The 24190-nt window shown below is 42.7% G+C and overlaps 2 protein-coding genes and 1 pseudogene across 2 annotated transcripts; all 3 read right to left on the bottom strand.

The window, feature by feature from the left end:
* Positions 1-2074: 2074 nt before the first annotated feature.
* On the bottom strand, positions 2075-2524 carry LOC122662966 (uncharacterized protein Mb2253c-like). Its single transcript, XM_043858676.1, has one exon. The coding sequence runs from the start codon at positions 2522-2524 to the stop codon at positions 2075-2077; it is 450 nt and encodes a 149-aa protein (XP_043714611.1).
* A 2240-nt stretch (positions 2525-4764) lies between these two features.
* On the bottom strand, positions 4765-5829 carry LOC122662965. The gene is made up of 2 exons (XM_043858675.1): positions 5631-5829; positions 4765-5525 (listed from the first exon to the last, which is right to left on the bottom strand). The coding sequence occupies exons 1-2, from the start codon at positions 5827-5829 to the stop codon at positions 4765-4767; spliced, it is 960 nt and encodes a 319-aa protein (XP_043714610.1).
* A 17578-nt stretch (positions 5830-23407) lies between these two features.
* Positions 23408-23934, bottom strand: LOC122662055 (annotated as a pseudogene).
* Positions 23935-24190: the final 256 nt, after the last annotated feature.

Below are 24190 nucleotides of genomic sequence, written 5' to 3'. Positions count from 1 at the left end.
ATGGTGAATCCCATTTGACCCAGCCGTCTGCTCCTGATTCTTGGGGTCGCTCAGTAACAGAAGCTTTTGATGAGCTCAGTATCGATCTATCTGATGCTGTTGTTATGCTACTCCTGTCTCACACTTGGCGGCCCCTGGTGCTTGTGCTTCATCAACCTTCTTTTGTTTGAGCTCCAAGATGGTCTCCCTTGGACTCATGTCGCTGATGGGCTTTAGTTTACCACATTTTCTCCTTTTAAGGAGATGTATCTAGATCATAAAACGATCTCTATAACTGTTCTTGTATATCTCAATCTTTCTATGTACCTGTACTTTACAGAAACATTAATAAAAAATTCTTTTATTTTTTACTTGCATTTTCCCTTTCTTTGCATGTGCTATCATTTAGCAAGCACTTTTCTGCTATCTTCGAGAGTTAAGACTTCTGCATTGCTAGTTCTTTGGGGCCCGTATAACAACCTAGGCCTTGGTGCTACCCTCCGGGCTAGACTTTCTCGCTGACCAAATAGATCAGTCTTTCGTGCTAACTCTGCGAGCTAGAGTTTCTTGCTGACCTAATAGATCGGTCTTTCGGGCTAACTCTGCGAGCTAGACCTTCGTGCTGACCAAAGAGATCAGTCTTTCATGCTAACTCTGTGAGCTAGATTTTCGTGTTGACCAATGAGATCAGTCTTTACATGCTAACTCTATGAGTTAGACTTTCGTGCTGACCAATGAGATCAGTCTTTCATGCTAACTCTGTGAGCTAGACTTTTGTTATTAAAATTTGCACGGAGCGTGAACTAATGTTTCATTAATCAAAGTAATTGTTTACAATGACCAATTACTGGTAAAAAATTTTTAGGTTTTCTGAATTCCAAGATCGTGGTATCTTGTTGCCCCTTGGGGTCTTCAAGCAATAGGTCCCTGGCCTAATTTGCTTGGAGACCACATATGGTCCTTCCTAGTTCGCGTCCAACTTGCCCTGCTATTGTGGCTTGGAGGCACTTACTTTTCACAACACTAAGTTGCCAGCTCAGAATGTCCTTTCTTTGACCTTGGAATTGTAGTAGCGGGCCGTCCTCTACTTGTTAGCTATGTTCGTCATCAACGAGTCCTCCCTAACTTCATCTAGGAATTCTAGGTTGGGCCTCAGCCCGTCCTGGTATGTTCTTTCGTTAAAGTTTAGACTTCTTAACGATCCCACTACAACTTCAACCGGAGCCAGTGCTTCTGTCCCATAGGTAAGCCGGAACGGGCTCTCCCCCTTGGGTGTTCGAACGGTGGTTTGATATGACCATAATACTCTGGGGAGCTCGTCTACCCACCTTCCTTTTGCTTCAGTTAACCTTCTTTTTACTCCTGCGAGCAGGGTACGGTTGGTAATTTTTGCTTGATCGTTTGCCTAGGGATATGCCACTGAGGTCGTTCGGTGTTCAATGTCGTATTTGGCACAGAACGTTCCAAACTGTGGGTTGTCAAACTGCTTCCCATTATCTGTCACTAGTATCTTTGGTAGACCGAATCTATAGATAATTCTATCTCTAAAGAATTTTTCCATCTGTTGCCGCGTAACCTTTGCTAACGGCCCTGCCTCTACCCATTTGGTGAAGTAATCTATGACAAACACGAGATATTTTCTTCCTCCTGAGGTCGGGGTGAAGTTGCCCAGTATATCCATCTCCCACATGGCGAAGGGAATTGGACTAAGTATGGAAGTTGGTTCTGTAGTAGGTTGTCGTGGTATATCCACGAACTTTTGTCACGGCTCGCATCTTCTTATGTACTGAATCGCCTCCTTTTGCATGTTGGGCCAATAGATTCCTGCTCTCAGTATTTTGTAAGCTAGATGCCTTCCCCCCATATGACTGCCACATATGCCTTGATGCACTTCTGCCAGGGCGTTTAGAGTATGTGTGGGGGTCAGACATTTCAGCAACAGACCAGAAACTGACCTTTTGTATAGCTCGTTCTCTATCAGCATGTACCGTGCTGCTCAACCACGAACCTTACGGGCTTTGATCTTGTCTTCGGGTAAGACGTCATCTCGTAAGTACGTAATAACTGGGTCCATCCATCTGGGCTCGATCTCGACCTATGCGACTTCTCGAACTAAGTCGGCTGGTGCGTCGAGCTGCTTAATATATACTGAGCCATCGAGCTGGGCTAATTCTTCTTTGGATAGTCGTGAGAGCACGTCCGCTTTCTTGTTCTTCCTGCGTGGCACCCTACTTATCTCGAACGTCTCGAACGAGCTTACTAACTTCTTGGCTTCTTTCAAATATGTTGCCATTCGATCGTCCTTGGCTTCATAGTCTCCGTTGACCTGATTCACGATCAGTTGTGAGTCAGCCCGTATGGCCAGCCTTTTGACCTGTATGGCCCTGGCAGTCCTCAGTCCTGCAATCAATGCTTCGTACTCGGCCTCATTGTTTGAGGCAAGGAAGCTCAGTCGTAGTGTGAACTGTATCTTGAAGCCTTCAGGGCTTGTTAGGATGAAGCCAGCTCCCCTGACCTCTGCGTTACTTGACCCATCTACGAACATGGTCCAGGATGACTCCGGGCTAGGCTCCACCTCTATCTTGCCCTCCTGCCCTTGCTCGTTCTCATTCTACGTACATTCAACCACAAAGTCTGCCAGGGCTTGCCCCTTGATAGCTGTTCTGGGCTTATACTTGATCTGATATTCGCTCAGCTCTACTGCCCAGGCTGTTAGTCTCCCAGATATGTCGGGCTTATGGAGTACCTTTTTCAAGGGTTGGTCAGTCATGACTGCTATAGGATAGGCTTGGAAGTATGGCCTTAGCTTCCGGGCTGCCTTCACCAGTGCGAATGCTAGCTTCTCGATCTTGGGGTAGCGAGTTTCTGCGTCTAGCAGGACGTGACTGACATAGTATACCGGCTTTTGAATTCCATCTTCTTCTCTCACCAGGGCAGCACTTATCGCTGCTGGTGATGTTGCCAGGTACAGGAGCAGCTCCTTTCCCAGTACTGGATGCGTCAGGAGCGACGGGTTGGCAAGGTAAGCTTTGAGGTCTTTGAAAGCTTTCTGACACTCTTCTGTCCACGCAAAACCCTTCACATCCTTCAGATTCTTCAAGGTTTTGAAGAAAGGCAGGCATTTGTCTCCCGAACGTGATACGAAGCGTGCTAGTGCAGCGATCCTTCCATTCAACCTTTGTACCTCACGAACCGTCCTGGGCGGGCTCATCTCTTGTATACCCTTGATCTTTGCTGGGTTGGCCTCGATTCCTCTTTGGGACACCATGTAACCCAGGAATTTACTCGAGCTGACCCCGAAGGCGCATTTGGCTCGATTTAGCTTCATCTGGTGAGCATGTAATACCTGGAATGCCTCGTCCAGATCGGCCAGGTGATCCTGGGCTTTGATCCTCTTGACCAACATATCGTCCACATATACCTCCATGTTTCTGCCTATCTGGGTTTTGAAGATCTTGTTCACCATTCTTTGGTAGCTTGCTCCCGCGTTCTTCAGCCCAAATGGCATTACTAGTTAGCAGAAGTTTTCCTGGTCTAATCGAAAAGCAGTGTACCCTTCATCTCCCCATTTCATCAGGATCTGGCTGTACCCGGAGTAAGCATCCATGAAGCTTAACCTTTCATGTCCTGCTGTCACATCTATCAGCAGGTCGATCCTGGGCAATGGGTATTCATCCTTGGGACATGCCTTATTGAGGTCAGTGTAGTCCACACACATCCTCCATTTCCCATTCGGCTTGGGAACCATCACCACATTTGCAAGCCAGGGGGGAATTGTTCTTCTCTTATAAAGCCGGATGCCTTCAATTTCTCAATTTCTTCTTTCATCGCGGCCTATCATTCTGGCACGAACGTTCTTCTTTTCTGCTGCACTGGTTTTCTACTGGGATTCACGTGCTGCTCGGCAATGTGACAAGGTATGCCTAGCATGTCAGCTGCTGACCAGGCAAACACATCCTTGTTCTTCTGTAGGAACGTGGTGAGCTCCCTCGCCTCTTCTTTACTTAGTGAGGACCCAATTTTTACAGTCCTTGTAGGGTTCTGTTCATCTAATGGGACCTCCACAAGCTCCTCCACTGGCTCTCCTCACTGATAGCACTTATCTTCTTCGTGGTTATCCACGACCTCTACCTGATAGGCCGTTCCTCTGCAGTTGCCCTTGATGCCTTTCAAGAACGCAGCGTGGCACTCCTGGGCTCTTTTTTGCTCCATTTGGCATTCTCCCACGCCGTTAGGAGTAGAAAACTTGACCTTTAAGTGTTTGGTAAAAACTACTGCTCCCAGCTTGTTCAAGCTAGGTCTGCCCAGTATGGCATTGTAGGCGGTTGCTACTCGAACAACCATGAAATTGACCATTACGGTTTTCTGGCACGGTGCTATTCCCACCGTCATTAAGAGCTCCACTGACCCCTCGATCGGGGCTGGCGCGCCCGAGAATCCATATAAAGGTGCTGTCTCGGGCTTTAGCGTGCCTGGCTCGAACCCGAACTACAAGTATGCATCATAGGACAGCATGTCTACAGATGCTCCCATATCCACTAAAATCCTGTTGACAAGTCGGTTTGCTATAACTGCCTAAACCACAATGGCATCGTCGTGTGGCCAGCTTAGCCCCTTCATGTCTTTATCCAAGAACGTGATTACGGGTTCAGTGTGTGCTCTTTTCTCAGGGACTTCAGCCAAGGCCACGAACCTCACTTTCGCCTTGGCTCTGTGGGCTGACTCCTGTCCTAGACCTCCCAGGATGGTGAGAACGGCAGGTGCAGTGGTCGTATTGGTCTCATCCTAGTTTCTGCGGACCTCTCGTTGATCATCTCGTCGATTACCTTGGCGATCTCGATCATCTCCTCTACGAGCTCTGTTGTCCCTTCCCCGGTCGTTCCTCATGGCGTCACGACCTCGGGGGTTGTCCTTTATGTCTTCCTTCACATACTGCTTCAGGTGACCCTTTTGTATCACATCTTCTATCTCTCTCTTCAATTGCCTGCAGTTCTCGATATCGTGCCCGACATCCTTGTGGAACTTGCAGTATTTGTTCTTGTTCTTGTCCTCAGGATTTGAGAACATTGGTCTAGGCCACTGCAATAGGCCCCGATCGTAGACCTCCATGAGGATCTTTGACCTGGTGGTGTTGAGCGGGGTGTAGTTAGGGCTTTGGTCCCTGTCTGACCTCGCTCTCTTGGTGTCCTCACTCTTCTCATCCTTCTTGCTTGCCCTCTTTTTCTCAGGGACTTTGCCATCCACTGCTTTTCTTGCCTTCATGATATCGAACATGTTGGCATATTGGTAGCAGTGGTCCAGTAGCTGCGGCATGGTCGTCACTGGGTCCAGTGCAAGTGACTTCACTAGGTCGTGGTTGGTGACCCCATTATGTAAGGCGTTGAAAGCCATCGCATCGTCCAGGTCCTTGATCTCCAGGCTCTCCGCGTTGAAGAGGGCGATATAGTCCCTTATGGACTCATCAGAGCACTGCTTGACAGCCAACAGGTTGGTCTTCTTCTGCTTCACACTGCTCTGGAAGCGGCTGACAAAGGCCTTGGCCAACTCTGTGAAGCTTCAGATCGAGTTGGGCTTCAGGTTAGCAAACCACAACGCCGCGGGCCCCTTGAGAGAGGTGGGGAAAGAAAGACATGACACTACGTTGGACTCACCGTAGATCGTCATCATGGCGTTGAAGTAGCTGATATGATCATTGGGATCGCCCTTCCCATCATATGCCTCAAACGTAGGGGGTTTAAAGCCCTTAGGAAGCTCTGCTCTCATGGGCTCCACTGTAAAGGGATGCTGGCCCGGTCTGAAACTTTCTTCTTGGACGGTTCCCCTCTCCAAGGCCGCGATCTTTGTGTTCATCTCTCTGAGCTTACGGTCAAGCTCGCTTTCTACGACCTGGTTGTCGATGACATCAGCACGAGCCCAACGTGCATTCAATTAATCCCTGAGATCTTGACGGGGTAGCCTTGGTGGGTCTACCAGATCAGTGCGTATGTCGGAGGCCCTGGAACGAATCCTCTCGGACCGGCTGTGAGTTCTTTGGCCGGTGGAGATTGACTGTTCTTCCACGCGTGTGGGCCTACTCCTGGTGGGTAGGTTCCCCGTACGTAATACTCCTAGAGGAGGTAGCTCTCGCCTGGATGGGTGTGATGACCCCGCTCTACTTCCTGATGCTCGTATGTCGTCTCTCGCTGGCCTCGGATTCTCCTGGACAGTCCTTGGGAGTACCGGAAGCAGTACAAGCATTAGAGGTGGCACTGGCGCTGTGGGCAAGCCTGCGGCTGCGGATGCCGCCATGGTAACTGCCCTAAACGCCTGCATTTCGCAAACTACATCCCTTAGGACCCCATTCTAATTGAGGACTTGTTGTTGTAGATCCTGGATTTGGCCGACATTGGCAGGTGCATTATGATCTGTCTTTGGGACAAATCCCTGAGGCAGCGACGACGGGGGTGGTAACGCCCGGATGCCGCGGCTATCCTGTACCGTGTTTTGGCCGGCCTCCGTTGTTGCTGACGGTTGGGTTTCCGCTGGCTGACCCGTCGCTGGTAGCAGTGGATCGATCGGTGCGGTTGCCGTCCGTCGTTGTTGTGTTTTCTTCCCTGCATTCCCGCCACCGCGGGTGCTCTTCGTCGCCTGACGAGTCACCGGATTTTCTATGGCTGGTGGGGCCTGAGTATTGGATGGAACGAGATTTGGTTCTCTGGCCATGATCTCAAGTTCAGGGATAGAGAGTCTAAGCCTTTGAGAATTGTAACGTTTCCCACAAACGGCGCCAAACTGTTGCGTCAGAAATCCTGCTGGAGCGAGTTCTTCCTGCAAGACAGAGGTTAGCAGAGAGTACCGGGCATTGCCGGTGATCTCACTTCGATGCTTAAGTTAGATCTCTGAGCAATAGTCAATTCAATGAGTGTTCAGATGGATTAGACGTGTGTTACCTCCCTTATTTAAGGTGGTGGAGAGTTCGAATTGTGCTTGAATTGGAAAGTTGGAGTCTCGGAGTGGAGTGAGACCATTGGAGAGTGTAATTCGGAGATAATGTTTATCCGTTGCTTCCCACGCGCCTGATTATGTGTGATGTGGGCGAAAGTCTCGGACCCTATTGGTCCATGATAGACTCATAGTAGTTACGTAAGCCGCAAGGGTTATCCCCTTCTTTCTTGGTGTTATTCCAAAATAATGACTTATGCGCCCCTGGCGCAAGGCGGCACACGTGCTTGTGATCGACGAGCTCGCGGCCTGGCCATGGCTTCACGACCTCTATGGCTCGCTCTTATCGAACCCGTTTCTATATCCCAACACGTCCCTCTTTGAGTTAGGGTTTATAGACTCTCTCTAATTTATTTGATTCTTACCCTTTGCAGATTTTAGTGGGGATTTTTCTGGCGTTTTCGACTTCAGGCATTTGTCTGTATTGGATTCGGTATGTTGTTCTCTATAATTGTAGCTTTTCAATTTGGGTTTTTCATTATATCTCCATTATATTATTCCCTGTGACCGTTTCGATTGGCCTTCCCAAATCATCTGTTTTGGAAACCATCTCTAATGGCGATCTTTTCTTTTTTGGGTCAAGATTGGGATAGGAAAGTAGTTGTTTCAGCTCTCTATGTCTATTCTCCACAGCTAAATCTATAACTCTCCGACCTCTCCGTCTCGCCATCTCTAGCTATAATCCTTCTCTTCTTTCATACCTCTCACTGCGATTGCTCCTCACAGTACCCTAAGAAAGGTCATAGAACGAAAAGGTGAGAAGTCTGGTTGTTCATGGATACAAAATCGGAGAGCTGAGGAAAACAAAGGGACTGGTTTCATAGTTGATGGCCTTATGGGTGCCGCCGGTTCAAAGCCCGAGAAAGTTCTTGGTGACCAATTCCCCGAAGGCGAGAGATATTTCCAGCTGGAGAATTTTGGCAACACTTGCTACTGTAACAGTGTTTTACAGGTTTGTGTATTAATCTTGTATTCGTTTGATTGATGATATCTGATTCGTTTACTGGATTTCCTTTTATGATTGCTTTTATGGTTAATTCTGGTAGTAGTGGATGGTTTCTTTGGTGGTGTTTGTGTGTCCATTATTTTTGCTACTTCAGAGTTCGCAATTCAATTCAGTGTTTGATGTTAGACGGATTTCTGCTATCCATTCACCAATAATCATTAAATGGTGGTTTTTATGTTTTTTTTTTGGTGGTGGTGGTGGGGGGGGGGGGGGGTTGCTGTTGTTCCGCACCGTTGCAATTTATTTGTAATTCTAAGATTTTTAAAAACTCGAGCGTTTTCCATGTATGGAGTATTCATTTTCTCAAAACTTTTATGAACATGGGATTCTCGTCATGGTTAGAGGCTGATAATTTATTCTTGCGAGTTTTGTGGTTTTTTTTTTGGGATTCACTAGTGTGGTTACATATAACAAACTATCTCTTCGTGGTCTTTCCCTCATCTTGTCAATTATTAATACAGCTCCTAAGCACCCTTGAATGCATTTCAGTTATGATTCTATCTTCGTAGTATTACCAATCGTCCATCTCAGCATCCTAATTCCATAGAACATTGCTGGTTTGACAACTATCTTTTGGAATTTATCCTTCTAACATGCCAATCGTACAAGCTGGAATCCAGGCTCAAGAGAATTTGCCATCATATTATCAATCTAGAGTAATAACTTGGATATGGGGAGCACCAAGTCCCAGCATTGTTGTGCCCTGTGCTGTATGGGGTTATGGATGGTGACGGTTTGCAGATGCCTCTATAATTTTAGGAGTGTGGGGACTTTGTATACTTTAAAAGAGATATTTCTTGTCTCTCAACCATGGTACAAAATTTCGCTAAATATCGCCGAAATTTCGGTATATTTCGGTAATTTCGACACTACCGAGACGAGATGGGTTTCCGAAATGAAAAAATTTCAAATTTCGGCGAAATTTCGGTATATTTCAGTATATTTCGTAGAAATATTGTGTATTGAGCAGTATATTTCGGTAAATTTCGGTACATTTCGGTAAATTTCGGTAAATTTCGTATAAATACTTTGTGTATTGAGTATTGAACTATTGACTATTATGAAGTTTATCAGTAATGACTTATGCACTTGTGACTTTATGAGTTTAAACTAAAGACTACATTTGACTTTATTTTTGTTTCATTACTTTGTTTAAATTTCTTATTATGTCTTTTAGTACTTAAACAATATGTATTTAACTATTTTATACAACAGGGTCCGACCGTATACAGTCAATCAAGGGTGCAAACCCAAAACATCACTTTGAGTTCATTTTTTTTTGCAATATGAAGGTTTAAATGTGTTTATTTATCTTAAATAAGGGTGTCCATGAAGTATTAGGCCTAGATATGGCCAAATACTTACTGAGATGGACTCCCGAAATATTGCAGAAAAAATACAATATTTCGGCGAAATTTCACCAAATTTCAGATATTTTGGATATCTCGGTAAGCCCTAGATACCGATATATCGCGAGATATAGTACTATGCTCTCAACTCAACTAATTCTTTTCCCAACTAAATGGGGTCGGCTACACTAATTCTGTTCTGCCATTCAATTCTATTTAAGATCATGTTAGTTGTCAAGCTTAGGCTATTGATATCTTTTCTCACTACTTCTTCCCACTTTTGACATCCCTTCGTTTTTTAGCCAAGGGCATAATTTAAAGGTATGGCTCCTAGCCCCCTTCCTTTGCATTTATTGATAGAGAGACCATTGCACTAATTGCGGTACAATAGAGTTTGATAATGAGGCTTGACCAAAATATTCTGGTTTAACTTGGTCTTACAATGTGATTGGCTGATAAAGCTATGATATGCAGGGGGGGAGAAGAATGATCACTGGTTGGTATGGGAATGAAGATTCATGTCAGATTAGCTCGAACTTATGATTAAAGAAAGATGAAAAACCTATTTCTACAACTTACTAAATGAAAACCCAAATTGAGTAATAGTGTTCCTGAAGGTTGTAATAACCATAATGAAACCACAAATTTTTTATATATATGAAAAATTAGGGTGTCTGACGTAAAGGAAACCTTAAAGAAGATGAAAATAGGTAAAGCTTTAGGTTTTTGCATTCTAAAGTTATTGCTACTGGTTTGTCTTAGTATTGTATTGTGTATCACATACTTGTTTGGAATTAGCAAGTACTACGGACCAAACTACATGGCATCTATTTTGATACCCTCTGCCAGTAACAAGGTTCTACTTGTAGAACCAGTGTATGAATAGATGAATGATTTCATTGCTGCTTGCAGCAAAGAAGTTTCTGAACGTGTCCCCAATTTCTTGATCCAAGCATCATATATTGATGTATAAAGGTTGATTTCTCATGTATTTTTTTTAGTAAGAAGTTCTCATGTATTTTCACAACCTTTAATATTCAGTTTTCTTATGTAAAGTGAATAAATACTTAAGTTCCTCGTAATATTTTTAATTTGTCGTTCAAGGTACCTGGGTGACATCAAGGGTTGTGGCATCCTGATATGCTGATGATGTTATTGGGTTTTTGCAACTGCATAAGAGAAACTTCATGAAGTTGTTTATGGTGATTTATTTTCACCCATTTTCATTCTTGTTTTATATTTCATGTAATCTCTCACGTCTCACTCCCCTTCGTCGCACCACTTCTTTGGGTTCTCTCAACTCAATCCTCTTGGTTGCACCACTTTTTTGAGTTTTTATTTTCTTAAAAAAATAGATCTTGGTTGGGAAACACACTCTCCCAACCATTTCCTTTTGCTGTGCTCTCTCTCTCTCTCGCTCTTTGAATGTATTCGACCAATAATATAGATTGTTGGATGGGGTTATATCAGACTACCGACTACGGACTACATTTACCAACCAATAATGTTTCTCCTCTGTCTTGGTGTTATACACATCAATCCGAGTGAATCAATCAATAGATTCTATGTTCTTCTCAGATAGTTATCTTTTATCAGCCTGTGTCAGCAACAATCCTCTAGAAGTTTTCTCTGCCACAAACTTCATTTGGGTTGTAAATAGTCAAACGGATAGAGGTGACTAAATATTTTAGTTCTTTTTCAATTTTTTTAACAAAATTAGTAGAATCACAATCTCTCTTGATGATTTTAATTCGTGTCGCAAATTTGTGATCTCGCCTTATCAAAACAAATGAACAATTCAAAAGAAGCATCAAACTGGACAACCGACAGGTCGGACAACTTGGCATACTAGCTCTGGTTTGGGAGATCCATTGAAGAAATGTTGTCCTACAAGAGGGAATTCATAGTGTTGTGGCACAAGGTTGGCTTCAATAATACTTCCCAGAATTGTAGTCATTACCAATTTCCATCAAATGAGCTATGTGTATTTGTATGTTCTACATTGAGTTCCAGTTTCCAATTTGAATAATTTCTCTCTCTCTCTCTCTCTCTCTCTAGGTACAACAGATATTGTACTAACAATGTCTATGTCCTTGTGGTTTCAGTTTGAATGGACTATAGAGGCCTAACCAATTAGCCTTATAAATCCATATATGCCTTTGATGCAAGACTTTTAAGCCAATTCTTAAAATTTCCCCTCTTGAACTATGATCCTATCCAGAAAGCTTGGTACCATCATCTTCAGTGTATAGGATATCCCAAATATGGGTTTGGGACAGGCTACACAATGACACAATTGCATCTATTACGAGTGACTGATCGAATGCTAATTGAAGCTTACAATTCCGTCTCTCTCCTAATTTTTTCATAGTGGTTTGCCTGTGTAGTCATTCTCATTCCTATTATTCAAGTATTGATTTTTTTTTTTTAACTTACATTTTCACTTCCTCTCTGTCACTCTTTCTGCCTCTCTCTCTCTCTCTCTCTCTCTCTCTATATATATATATATATATATATATATATATATATATATGTATATATACACCACTTGCTCCATTCATTCTCTGTCATTCCACTTCTCTCTGTGTCAATTTTCATCGTCTGGTCTCTCTCTCTCACACACACACACAGAATTCTCTTTCTTTCTATCATTTTCTATTATTGATTTATGAAATATTTGATGACTAAAAGTTTTTCTATATATCACAGCTTATAGCAGATGAAGATCCTGGATTGGCAGGCAACCTTTTGGTAGAGCGTTTAGTGAGAATTGTCGCAAAGGAAGGAAATGCTAAATTTGGGATTGTGGTTTGTCCTTTTTCCTTATCATTTACTCCAATGTTTATATTTTAGCTAGGTTTAAATATGCAACTTGGATATATTGTATATAAGTAATTATATACAATATTACATCATTTTGATATCAAGATTCAATGTGTGGGTAGCTAGAGGATATGATGTTGTTGTCAAATAAAAAACTGAGAAGTCCCAAAAGCGCTTTCCCCTTTTATGACTAAAATATTTGTTTTTTTTTTAGTAATTAGTAGAAGGAAACCATTAACTTTTTTTTTTTTTTTTTTAAGCTCTTCTTCAATGATGTTTAGTATTATAAACTATGCACAACAGATACATCTTATAGCACAAGCGAGTTTATTCGAAAAGATTAGAATAATGGAAGTGCATATTTATTGAATATAATATTATATCCTTTTGAAGTCATGCCTTTATTCGAAAAGATTAGAATAATGGAAGTGCATATGTATTGCAGAAGACAACAAGACAGAGAAGCGACCCAACAATAGAAAATCCCACCCTCCTGGCTTTGTTCTTTCTTAGAAGCAATAAAACAGGGGATCTGCCCCCCACCCCCTTCCCTCTCACCCTCTTTTGCCTTCCTCTCTACACAAAAAAAAAACAGGGGCTTTTTCCCAAATTTGGAGCATCCAACCCCTCTCTGTACAAGTAAAGAGAGTTCTCTGCCCAAACTCCATTCTCTCAGCCCACCTTTCTCTTAGATTGAAAAACAGGAGCTCCGCCCCCAACAAACAAAAAAGGCCATGCCCTTATTTTCTGTGTTAAATGGGTTGTTGAGTTTTACATAGATCATATTGATATAATCACTTATTTCTTCATTTGTTTTGTTCAAATTTTGCAGAGTTTTGTATTTTTCTTAATCTAGACTAAAATTATTGATTTTCTGCAGGATCCAATGTCCTCAAAGTTTAATCAGATACCCAAAAGTGGTAAGGGTTTATATTTATTTTTGTGGGTGTTTTATTTCTCTTCACGTACAGGGGTTTAAACGCTTCACTTGTTTTGTTCAGATTTTGCAGAGTTCTCTTTAATCCAGACTAAAAAATTCTTTATTTTTTGCAGGTTCAAGGTCCTCAGAGAGTAACAAACTAGAGATGGATGCCAAAAAATTATTAATCAGAATGGGTAATTGGTGCATGCTTTATCGTTTTCCATAATTGTAGTGAGGCCAAACCATCGAGAAAATTGAGCCCATACATACGGACTGTAATTTTGCAGCTGGCGGGTTAGTACTATATCTTGTTGCTTATAACAAAGGCATGTACTTATCTTCATTGTCAATTTCAAGACCTGGAAATATCCACATTGATGCTTCCTCTAATTTTTTTTTTTAGGTATTTTGGTTCCTTTGTTGTCTATTTTAAGACATAATAAAATCAGTTATCTGGTGTTCCTTTACATTTTCTTTTCTTATTGATCATATTAATCTTATTAATTGATGGTATTCTTGCATAACTATCAGTAGGACTTGAGAGTTGATTGTAAGTGTGTGGCTTGCATTTACCCGCTTGAGAAAGTAGACTTTATCTTTTGTCCTCTATTAGAATGAACTTCGCATTACTGCAAAATGTTACCTCTTTGATAAACCAAATCTGTTTCGGTCTTTGAGTTGCATAGAAGTCACATTTAAAATCTGCCTTCCCATTTACTTGCATGTAAAAGTTTGTTCTGTACCATCTGTATCTTTTGTCTTTTTTTGTCATTGATGGCTATAGATTTTGCTAATTATTTCTCTAAGGGGTTTGAAGATGATGGACCTATCACAAGTTAACAGAAGAAGAGAGAAAAAATAAATAAATAAAGAATTTCGAACATGTTAAAAAGAAACTGAAGCAATTGTTATTAATTGCTTTTACTTCATTTATGTATGTGGTTTTTTTTTGGGTCTCAATTTATTTTGAACTGGTTTAGTTAATTTGTGACCAGTTTGATTTGAGATTGATTTCATTGAAATTGTAGACCCACTTGGGCTACTTCTGTTGTGATTGACAACCTTTTTTTGTATTGTAAAGCTCTCTTCATTAATTCAAATAAGCAAGTCGGGGGTTTTGTTGGTAAATTAATCTTATTGGTTAATAGCATTCTTCTTTATTTGATTTCACGAGTATTAATTATGGGTCTTTAGCTCAATTGGCAGAGTACTTGGGGTGTGAGAAATGATTCCATACTTCAAGAGGATGGTGGTTCGAATCCACCAAGTACCTTATCTATATTTTCATTTCAACTTCAATAGTAGTGTCATGGGAATTGGTATTTCATGAGGTAGAGAACTTTGTAGCTTACAGAATTGTGTCTCTAACTTGTTTAATTTTGACTAGAGGTTTTTTGTTTTTTGTTTTTTTTTTTGGTTTTTGGATGAAATTATAGGTTCTTTGTTATTTTATAATTCTTACTGTATAATTTTCTTTAGGATGCCTTTGTTATATACTGGTTGTGCTATCCACCATAAACTTAGCTCTCTCTCTCTCTCTCTCTCTCTCATCATTCATGCCAATTAGAAGTATAGAAGATTCAGTTCCTAATTGGGTCAAACATTATTGGACTTTATTCAGTTCAAATGTTGTCAAATTGTGAACTGTTCAATTATCTACAAAGAATTGGAGAATTGTGTCGTATTAGAACATTAAATATCCTAATCCATAAACAGTTCAAAAGGAAATGGTAAAGGTTCTGATTTTACTTTATTTCAAAACATTTATAAAAGAATTTTTTCTCTTCAACCCATAGTTTCCATTTTTTTAAAATTTTAATTTAGCTAATTTCTCTTTTGCTAAAATATCTTGGCCCATTTTAAGAAAGCAGTTTTCAATGGATACAAAATCTTGATGATCTTTTAAATACCTTACTCTCTTGTCAACTCAATCACCATTTCTGTCACCCAAGTATGCAAAATCAATTGCTACAAACTACAAAGCTATATCTACCACTGCTTCTTCAGTGTGTAATTTTTTTTTTTTTAACCCGAATATTTTCTGGGACCCGGGCCAGCCCCTGAAATTTTATTAAAATATGTCAAAGAATGATAAGTACACTGGGGGGGACATGCCCGCCTTACCCCAAACCCACCTTTAGAAGACACTCTCCACTCTGTGTAGAAACAAGCCCAACCCAAAAGCAGGCTACATACGTAGGATTGGTAGGCCTATGGAATCTTCTCGAATTATTCACCTTAGCTCGAGGGGAAACTCTCTGTCACTAGCAAAATCAGTGTCACACAAGGTGTTACAAGCATAATTTGCAAGCCAATCTGCCGCCCTGTTCTTTTCCCTGTAGGTGAAAGTTAACACTGGGCGTATCTCCTCCACCAACCTCAGGGTTTCCTGGAACCAGTCCACACCTGCCAAACCCTACACTGCTTTTTAACAACACTATAGATGGTAGAGGCCGAGTCCGAATCAACATAAATCCCCATGAGACCTAGCTGACGACATAACCATAACCCATCTCGAAGTGCTCTCAATTCGGTCATGGAGTTTGTGCTCTTCCCATAAAATCTGGCACATGCCGCCACCACCTTGCCCTCACTGTCGCGGATGATACACCCTCCCCCTCCTACACCCAGATTCCCTCTGCAGGCCCCATCAACGTTAAGTTTTACAGAGTATGTGGGTGGACACCAACAAACCGGCCTTGGAGGTCTATATATAGGGGGATGATGTGACAGCCCAAAAAACTGAAGGATTAATGCCTCCTGCATAGACGGCCTCCTAGTCCTAGTAAATTTAATGGGGATTTCGTGTACCCACCCCCTTATTACTTCCACGATCATCCTAGCCGATCGACCTTTCTCACCATGCTTCTTGCCATTCCTTTCGTTCCATAGTTCCCAAACAATAAACGATGGCACCAGACCTATTATAAGAGCACACAAGCTTCCCTTGTTTGCATGACCTTGCCAGAACAACATTCTGCATCTCACCTCTTGCCACGGAATGATCTCCAAGTGAAGCAAGCGGGAATAAAATTCCCGGACCTTAGAAGCCGTCCCCCCCCACACCAGGCAGTGGGAAGCAGTTTCAGCCTTGGGGGCGCCACAACAGAGGCACTTTGATGCCAAAGGTATTCCAATCTTCTTCAATGAATCATCAGTTGGAATCCCCCCACATAAGATCTGCCAAGAGAAAAATCCGATCTTGGTGGGGACCATTTGGTTCCAAATCCATTTAGTAAAAACCCTATCTGGAGTCGTGCTCCTAATGGTGTTCCAAATCGGCCTAGAAGAGAACATACCATTGTTTTCCGGCATCCAAATAAGAGTGTCATCCTTCTCAGAGAGGTTCAATCTACCATTCAACACACTGCCGCGTACCTCATCCGAGTCAATTTTGAGTAATTCATGCTGATCCCAGCTACCGTCCATGTGTAGGACATCCTTTACAGGCAGAGAGAGATCAAGGTTCAGCGCCCCATCCACCTGGTCAAGAAGTGGCCCCCAACCAGACCAATTATCAGTCCAAAAACCAACGTTTCCCCTCCCCAACAGCCATCGTGAATTAGAGAGGAGAAGGTCCTTATAAGCAGCGTCCTACGCCATGAAATCGACCCTAATGAAGGGGGAGCTGCCAGCGCCATATGCAGATTTTTAAAAAATTTTGCCTTAAAAAAAAACTGCCCACAACGTTTCCAAGGTGAAAATTTGCCACAGCCCCTTCAGTCTAAGGGCAGCTCCAGTGTCTTCCATGCATCTAATTCCAAGCCCTCCTTATGATAGCGGTCGACAAATTTTCTCCCAACTAACCCAATGGTGACGATTGCCCCACTTCGATTCACCCCACAAGAAATTCGCACACATGCTGTCAAACCTTCGAATAATGGTTTTAGGGACATCCAGCATGGAGATGATGTGTATTGGCATTGACGAAAGCACATTCCTGAGAAGGATCAGTCTTCCCCCTGCGGACAGCATTTTACCTTTCCAACCCGCCACTTTCTTTCGTATTTTAGACAAAAAATCCTCAAAGAAGCTCACTCGCAACCGGCCAGCATAGATGGGAGCCCCGAGATAGGTTAGAGGCAACCTCTTTCTAGAGAAACCTGTGACTGCTTCAATCATGCGACACCTCCTGTCAGGAGCCTTGCTCCCCACCACAAAGCAGCTTTTATTTTTATTAACCAATTGCCCAGAGGACCCCTCATAGCGATCAATAAAACCAATGATTTGTTTCAATGAGTTCTTTAAGCCCTGCGAAAAAATAATGGTATCATAGGCAAACAGACTGTGAGAAATACCCGGGCATCCCCTTGGCAGCTTATAATAATGGGCCCTTCCCTCACTGAATAGAGAGGGCAGACCCCTACTCAGGACTTCTTCCGCTAGAATGAAAAGAGCAGGAGAAAGTGGATCGCCTTGCCTCACACCTTGTGGATTTAAAGAAGCCCGACTGTCCTCCATTTATTACCACTGAGAACCAGCAATTCTCCACAACTTTTTTAATAAGAGCAACCCACTCAATGCGAAACCCAAATCTGTTCAACACTTCAAACTAAAAACCCCACTCCAATCTGTCATACGCCTTAGCCATGTCAAGTTTTAGCACAACGTTACCACCCCTAGCGGCCCTGTTGATGTCTTGAACAACTTCTTGAACCAGTACAATATTGTCATGAATACACCTGCCCTGAACAAAAGGTCCTTGTTCCTCGGAGATAATATTAGGCAGAACAATTGCTAATCTACTTGAGATAATTTTAGCTATTATTTTATAAGCGAAATTGCATAGACTTATAGGGCGAAAGTGTGAAATTACCTCCGGGTTCTCTTTCTTGGGGATTAGCACCAGATTAGCTGAAGTGTAACCCCTCGGCAGTATGCCTCCTGAGAAAAAATCTGCCACTGCTCGCCTGACATCCCCTCCTATTATCTCCCAACATGTCGTGAAGAAATGGCCTGTGAAGCCATCAGGGCCTGGGGCACTTTCTTTAGACAGTCCGAAAACTGCTTTCCTAATCTCTTCCATAGAGGGAATCATCATGAGCATCTAATTGTCAGCATCTGTTACAAGTCTTGGAATAATATCCACGAGGTCCTCATCATGCCGACAGTCCTGGGCCGAGAACAAATCAGCAAAGAACCAAGCTGCCTCCCTCCCAACACCCTCTTGCCCGTGGATCCATCCTCCATTCACATCTTTGATTTTGTCTACCCCTCCAATGTGCCTGTGAACATTCACCATTGTGTGAAAAAATTTAGTGTTCCTCTCTCCCTCTTTAAGCCATTTCACGCTTGATTTTTGTCGCCAAAATATTTCTTTTTGTAGTAACACTTCCTACAGCGCTTTCTTGGCTTCCATTCGCTTCCTTTTCGCCTCGTCACTGGGGTACTGCTCAGCTCAGCTTCAATTTCAGCCTTGCAAACATTATCCTCCGCATTTCTGGCATTCTGATGAATATTGCCAAACACCATTTTATTCCACACCCTAAGCCTTGTACGGAGATTTTTCAATTTCAAGTACAGAATTTGAAGAGGGGTGCCACTTATCTGGTTCTCCCAATTTTGCCGAACACATTCCATAAAATCAGGGTGTGATGTCCACATCTGCTGGAACTTGAATGAAGAGATTATTCCAATGGTGTGTGCTACAAATTCCAAGAGAATTGGAGCATGGTCTGAGCATTCCCGATTGAGGTGCTTCACCGAGTTGCGTTCAAAAGAGTTTACCCAAGCTCCATTAAAAAGGAAGCGATCCAGGCGTGCCAGAATTTTACCACCACCTTCCTGATTGTTTGACCAGGTAAAGGCATTCCCCTGATAACCCCCATCCACTAGTGCAGCCTGGTTGACAAAATTGCCAAACTCCTCCAACGAGGTGGCACACATATGTTTTCCCCCCACCTTTTCCAAAGGGTCAAGTATCGCATTAAAGTCACCACAGACAGTCCAGGCGGTTTCCGGAGGCACCTCAAGTCCAATCAGCTTAGTCCATAGGGCACGGCGCTCATTAGCCACACAAAGAGCGTGTACAAAAGAGATCAACACTGATTTGTCATTGCCATATTTACACCTTACCGTGGCAGCTTGCTCATGGCCTCTAATCATCTCTGTGTCTACCTCCTGCCACCAAAGTACCCATATTCTGCTGCCATTGTCATCACCATTAAATAATACTCTAGTCATACCTAGCTTTCTCATGATACGGTTGGCTCTGCAAAAAAGAATTTTTGGCTCTGCAATTCCCACAACATCCACCTTGGAAGATAGAACTAAGGACTTCAGTTGTCTAAAGGAGGGCTTATTCCCTAAGCCCCTGATATTCCAGAAAAGGACAATCATAACAAAGACATGATGTTACTTGAATCGGGTCCCATGGACCTGGTGACACGCTTGCTGTGGGGAGTGATCAACGCTCCTCTCTTTTTGTATTTTCTTCTATTAGTTTGTGGAGCTTCAACCCCCCCTAACTAAGGCCCCATCTCCTCCTCCACACACGCTAACAAAGCATGAATCCTACCTTCAAAACCCCTACTGGCCTTACGTAGATCTTCAATTGAGATGCAGTGTTGCCTCTCCAATCGGAGCTTATCCAGAGCCAAGTCATCCATTGTGCTTTTGATCAGCCTAGAATTATCAATGGGAGCATGCCCCGTAACCCTTATTGCTGAGATCAGCTTCCTTGGTGAGTCATTCCAATTTTGGAAGATCTCCCCCTCCTTGACATTCCCCCCTCGCCTGCAACACCCATCATCCTGGTTTCAACCTCCTCAATGAGATTCTTCTCTTCCACATCACCTTCCAATGGCTAGAAAGCTCTTCCAGTAGATCGCCGGACACATATGCTGCCATCTAGGGCCTCCCCCTTAGCCCTTTCTTCACCATTGTGCCCCCATGCACACTCTCCACGTTGGCCTGCGTCGCAACGATAGCATCACATCCACCACCATGCAAACCCTCCACTTCGACAGAGCTAGGGTTTGATGCAGTCGAACCAACAGCCTCTATTCCAACGTGCACACCCTCTTGCAACCCCACGGTATGGTTTAATGCAGCAGCATTGTTACCATCTTGCACCACGATCCCCTCTCCATTACCCTCCTTCGTCCCTGTAACCTTAATCGCGAGGTTATTATCACATTGGCCATCACCTTCCTTACCCGTACCAGGACTGAACCTTGGTTTCCGTATACAAACCTCATCATTGTGCCCTAACTTGAAGCATCCCCTGCAAAACTTCGGCAATCTCTCGTAGATGACTTTCTGGAAGAAGCCGGTGCCACCGCACCCAATCCACAACTTCTCCGGCAGTACTGAAAGCAGATCCACCTCAACGCAAGCTCTAGCCGCACAAGTGCGCGAGCAAGCCGCTGTCGCTCCATCCACCTTCAGAACATTCCCAACAGCCCCAGCGATCGAGAAGAAAAAAGGCCCTAGTATAGGTTGATTGGTAGATTAGGGAAGGAGATCCAAACTAGGATGATAGAAGGTTCCAGTCCCGGTTTGAAAAACCTCGTCCACTTGAAGAACCGAAAAGGGTAACCCTTGATCGAAGCCTATTCCTTAAGCCAAACCCTAGTGTAATCCGTCTGGGTCAAGAATCTGAGGAGAAGATGCCTAGGGTACAGCGATGAAATCTGCACATCGGAGGATAAGTGGAAGGTCGAGAGAATTGTCCTTTTTACTTCAAACAATGAAGGCCTGCCGTATGAACACTTCGCCAACAGCGCTAATCGAAGCGGTTCTTCAGAGTTTCTGATTTCTTCTTCAGAGAAGAATATCGCAGGAGCACCCAAGTGAGAGGAAGGGGGCTTCACAGCAACCAGGGGGCAACCAATTGTGTAGTCCTTGCCACCACCGAAGCAAAGGACAGCGCTGGGGGCCACCGCACCTCCGGCAGGGGCGGTTCCGCCATGAACCCTAGGGAAAAACCCTGGCAAGAAGGTTGCTAACATGCACCTGCAGAGCCCACCCAAAACCCACCCGCTATCGTGTGCCTCTATTATTCAGTGTGCATTTATTAGTATTAGTTTCATTATACTGTCTCTCATTATTCTATACCATAATGTTTTATGTTATGCATCAATATTTATTGAAAAAAGTCAAGTACTTAATACTATTTTGCATATTGAGAAAGTCTCATTACCTTACAAAACCAAAATAATTTGTTCTTCAACACTTAACAAATGCTTACACATGCATATTTACTAGTAATATATAAATAAATGAAACAAGGATCTTAGCTTTACAAGTGGGTGTGCTTCCTCTTTCTCATTCTCTAGTGGGTCCTATTAACAACTTTTTTTTGGTAAGAGGAAGATTCATTGAAGGATAGTATGCGTACAGCCTAAAGCTTCACATTCACAAAGATCATGAACCCATGGAGTGGAATTTGGAAAATCTGTTATACACATAATAGACAAGGCCTTCCTAGTCAGGGCATCTGAAACACCGTTCATAGCTCATGGAATACAATGAAATGATATGGAATAAAAAAAAGAGGATAGTCTCTTAATATCTGAAATAATGGTAGAAAATTCATATGGTGGAATTTGGTTATGGTCATGGATATAGCCGATTACCTTCTTGTAATCCAATTCCACTTGAAGTTTAGTGAAACAGCAGTCACAACTTCTATAAGAGCACAATGAATTGCAATAGCTTCACCTTGAACCGCCGATCTAAAGTGGTGTAGAGTCGAGACCACCTTCACTTGATAGCCCCTATGATCTCTGAAAATGAAATCTAGAACCCGCCCCCCTTTGAACTTTCATTTCTTAATTTTGCATCACAATTGAACTTATGGTAACCGACCGGTAGAGATATCCAATTGAGAACAGCAGTAGGTGCACTATAAGATGAAGATGTTGTTGCATGGCCATCAACAGAAGCACATGGAACTCAAGGAAAGCTTGCTCGGCCACTGTAATTATCTCCTACGGTGTCCAATTTTTAGTATTGAACACATAATTATTCCTTGCTCTCCAAAGATACCAACACAGGAAAGAAACATGCGATAGAACACGTGCAACTTTCTTATTTTGGCGATATAAGGAATCCCAACTCACTACAAGAAATCCTATTTTTGCCGACGGTTAAAAAAAATATGGTCCATAGCCAAATATCATTTTCAACGACGGATAATATAGTATCGTAGCAAAATATTATTTTCCGCGACGGTTCTTAAGTATCCGTCGTGGAAACTCTAATTGGGAGACAGAGTATATTTCTCCGTTGTGAAAAATATATTTATAATGACGGTAGTACAAAGTTTGTCGTGGAAAAAAGAATCTTAACGACAGTAACAATATTACGTCGTCGATTAAATATTTGTAACGACAGTATAATATTATTGTCACGGACAGCGTAAATATTACCGTCGTGGAAAATGGAATCTTAACGACAATAATAGTATTACATCGTGGATTGAATATTTATAATGACGGTATAAATATTACCGTCGCGGAAAATATATATATATTTAACGACAGTATTAGAAATACTGCCGTAGAAAATATAATCATAACGATGGTCGTAAAGATACCGTCACTATATTGCCTTAAATTTTTGGCGGGTTACCGTAGTTTCCAGTTTCCTGCTTTCTTCTTTCCGATTCCGGCATGAAACATCTCTCTCTCTTCTCCTCTCTACCCCATTTCCGCACGACGGAGAAGATTGAGATCAGCGATCAAACGCTAGCTCTTCAGAGGCCTGTTGCCATTGCTGCTGGAGTACCTCATTTTTTCTGATGAGTTTTTACATTTTCCGACCTCAAACCTGCCACCAACAATTTCAGCTCTGAAATCCTTTCTCATGGTGAAACCCTAAACCCCAATCGGACTCACCTCTCATAAATCCCCAATCGGACTCACACCTCTTTGATTCCCTAGCCCCAACCTCCTTCTCTACTATCGCCTCCCCCATCTCTGCAACCCCTCTCCCACTCCCTTCTCTACTGTCTGCCTCCCCCCTTTGAGCAGTTACCTACGGTGGAAACAGAGGTTTGTCTCTCTCTCTCTCTCTATTTAAGGTTGAGTGCAATGTTTCCATTTCAGGGTTTTTTTGAGCATTTTTTTTCTGGGTTTAAAGCTTTGTATATGTTTAAAGCTATAAGCATTTGTACAGCTTAATTTTTTCTGGGTTTAAAGCATTTGTATATCTTAAAGCCATAAGCATTTCTGGGTTTAATTCTTACTAGTGTCTAAGAATTGGGTAGATTAGCACTGGTCCATTAGGGGGAATGGCAGAGATGGTTTTGAGCAGAAGGTTTTTTTTTTTTCAAGAAAATAACTCTCTGTAAGGAAGATGATGATGCCCTATGATTCAAATTACATCTATTTCCAGGTAGAAAAAATTGTTGCAAAATCCGAAACAAAGACAGTTTCTGAAATACATAAATATGATCGAAAACCAAAAAATTACCTAAAAAAACCAGAGCAGGGTAATTCACTCCCCTTCTTCGATGACCTTGGTTCCCAAACCCTTCAGCCCCTCAGGTGGGACTTCTGCAACAGTAACTAATGAGTAGAGCTCCTCTTTGGCGTCTTCCTCATCATTCCTCTTTTGTGCAATGCGCACATGGACCCGCCTTGGCACACTCCTGATCCCCCTGCTCCATACGTGCTTATTCAGCTTCACATCAACTCTAACATCAATTGTCCCCATTGCTTTCTGGGCAAACTTCCTGATTTCTTTTATGGCCTCGGGAGCCATCTTCTTGAATGTGCATCCATGTAGACGTTTGTGTAGATTGATGGTGTACTCCCTGAGTCCCTGGTAACCACCTCCTCTTTTCTTCCACCCTTGCTCGGCTTCACCACCATTGTTGCAAACTTGCAGCTCTTCCGGGGGCCCAACCCTAACTACTACCCTTTCGGCTGCCATGAGCAGAAGGTCTTTAAATGGTTTTATTTGTGATTTTGGTATAAAAACATTAAGCCATGGATGAGGCACTTCCCAAAGTCCTCTATTTCTAAGTTTTTTCTCCTCTTGTTCCACCCAGTTCAGGAAATCAAAATAGGAGGTGTCATTAATCTGTGCAGTACTTGATGATGGCATTAGGCTTAATTGTGAAAATACTTGATCCATAACCTGAAAAATAATAATAATAATAATTAAATGAAAATTTGTTCC

Source organism: Telopea speciosissima, chromosome 5, assembly GCF_018873765.1.
Source record: "Telopea speciosissima isolate NSW1024214 ecotype Mountain lineage chromosome 5, Tspe_v1, whole genome shotgun sequence".
In the NCBI taxonomy this organism is placed as follows: domain Eukaryota; kingdom Viridiplantae; phylum Streptophyta; class Magnoliopsida; order Proteales; family Proteaceae; genus Telopea; species Telopea speciosissima.
The sequence above is the reverse complement of the archived record's forward strand: the minus strand, read 5'-3'. Positions and strand labels throughout refer to the sequence as shown.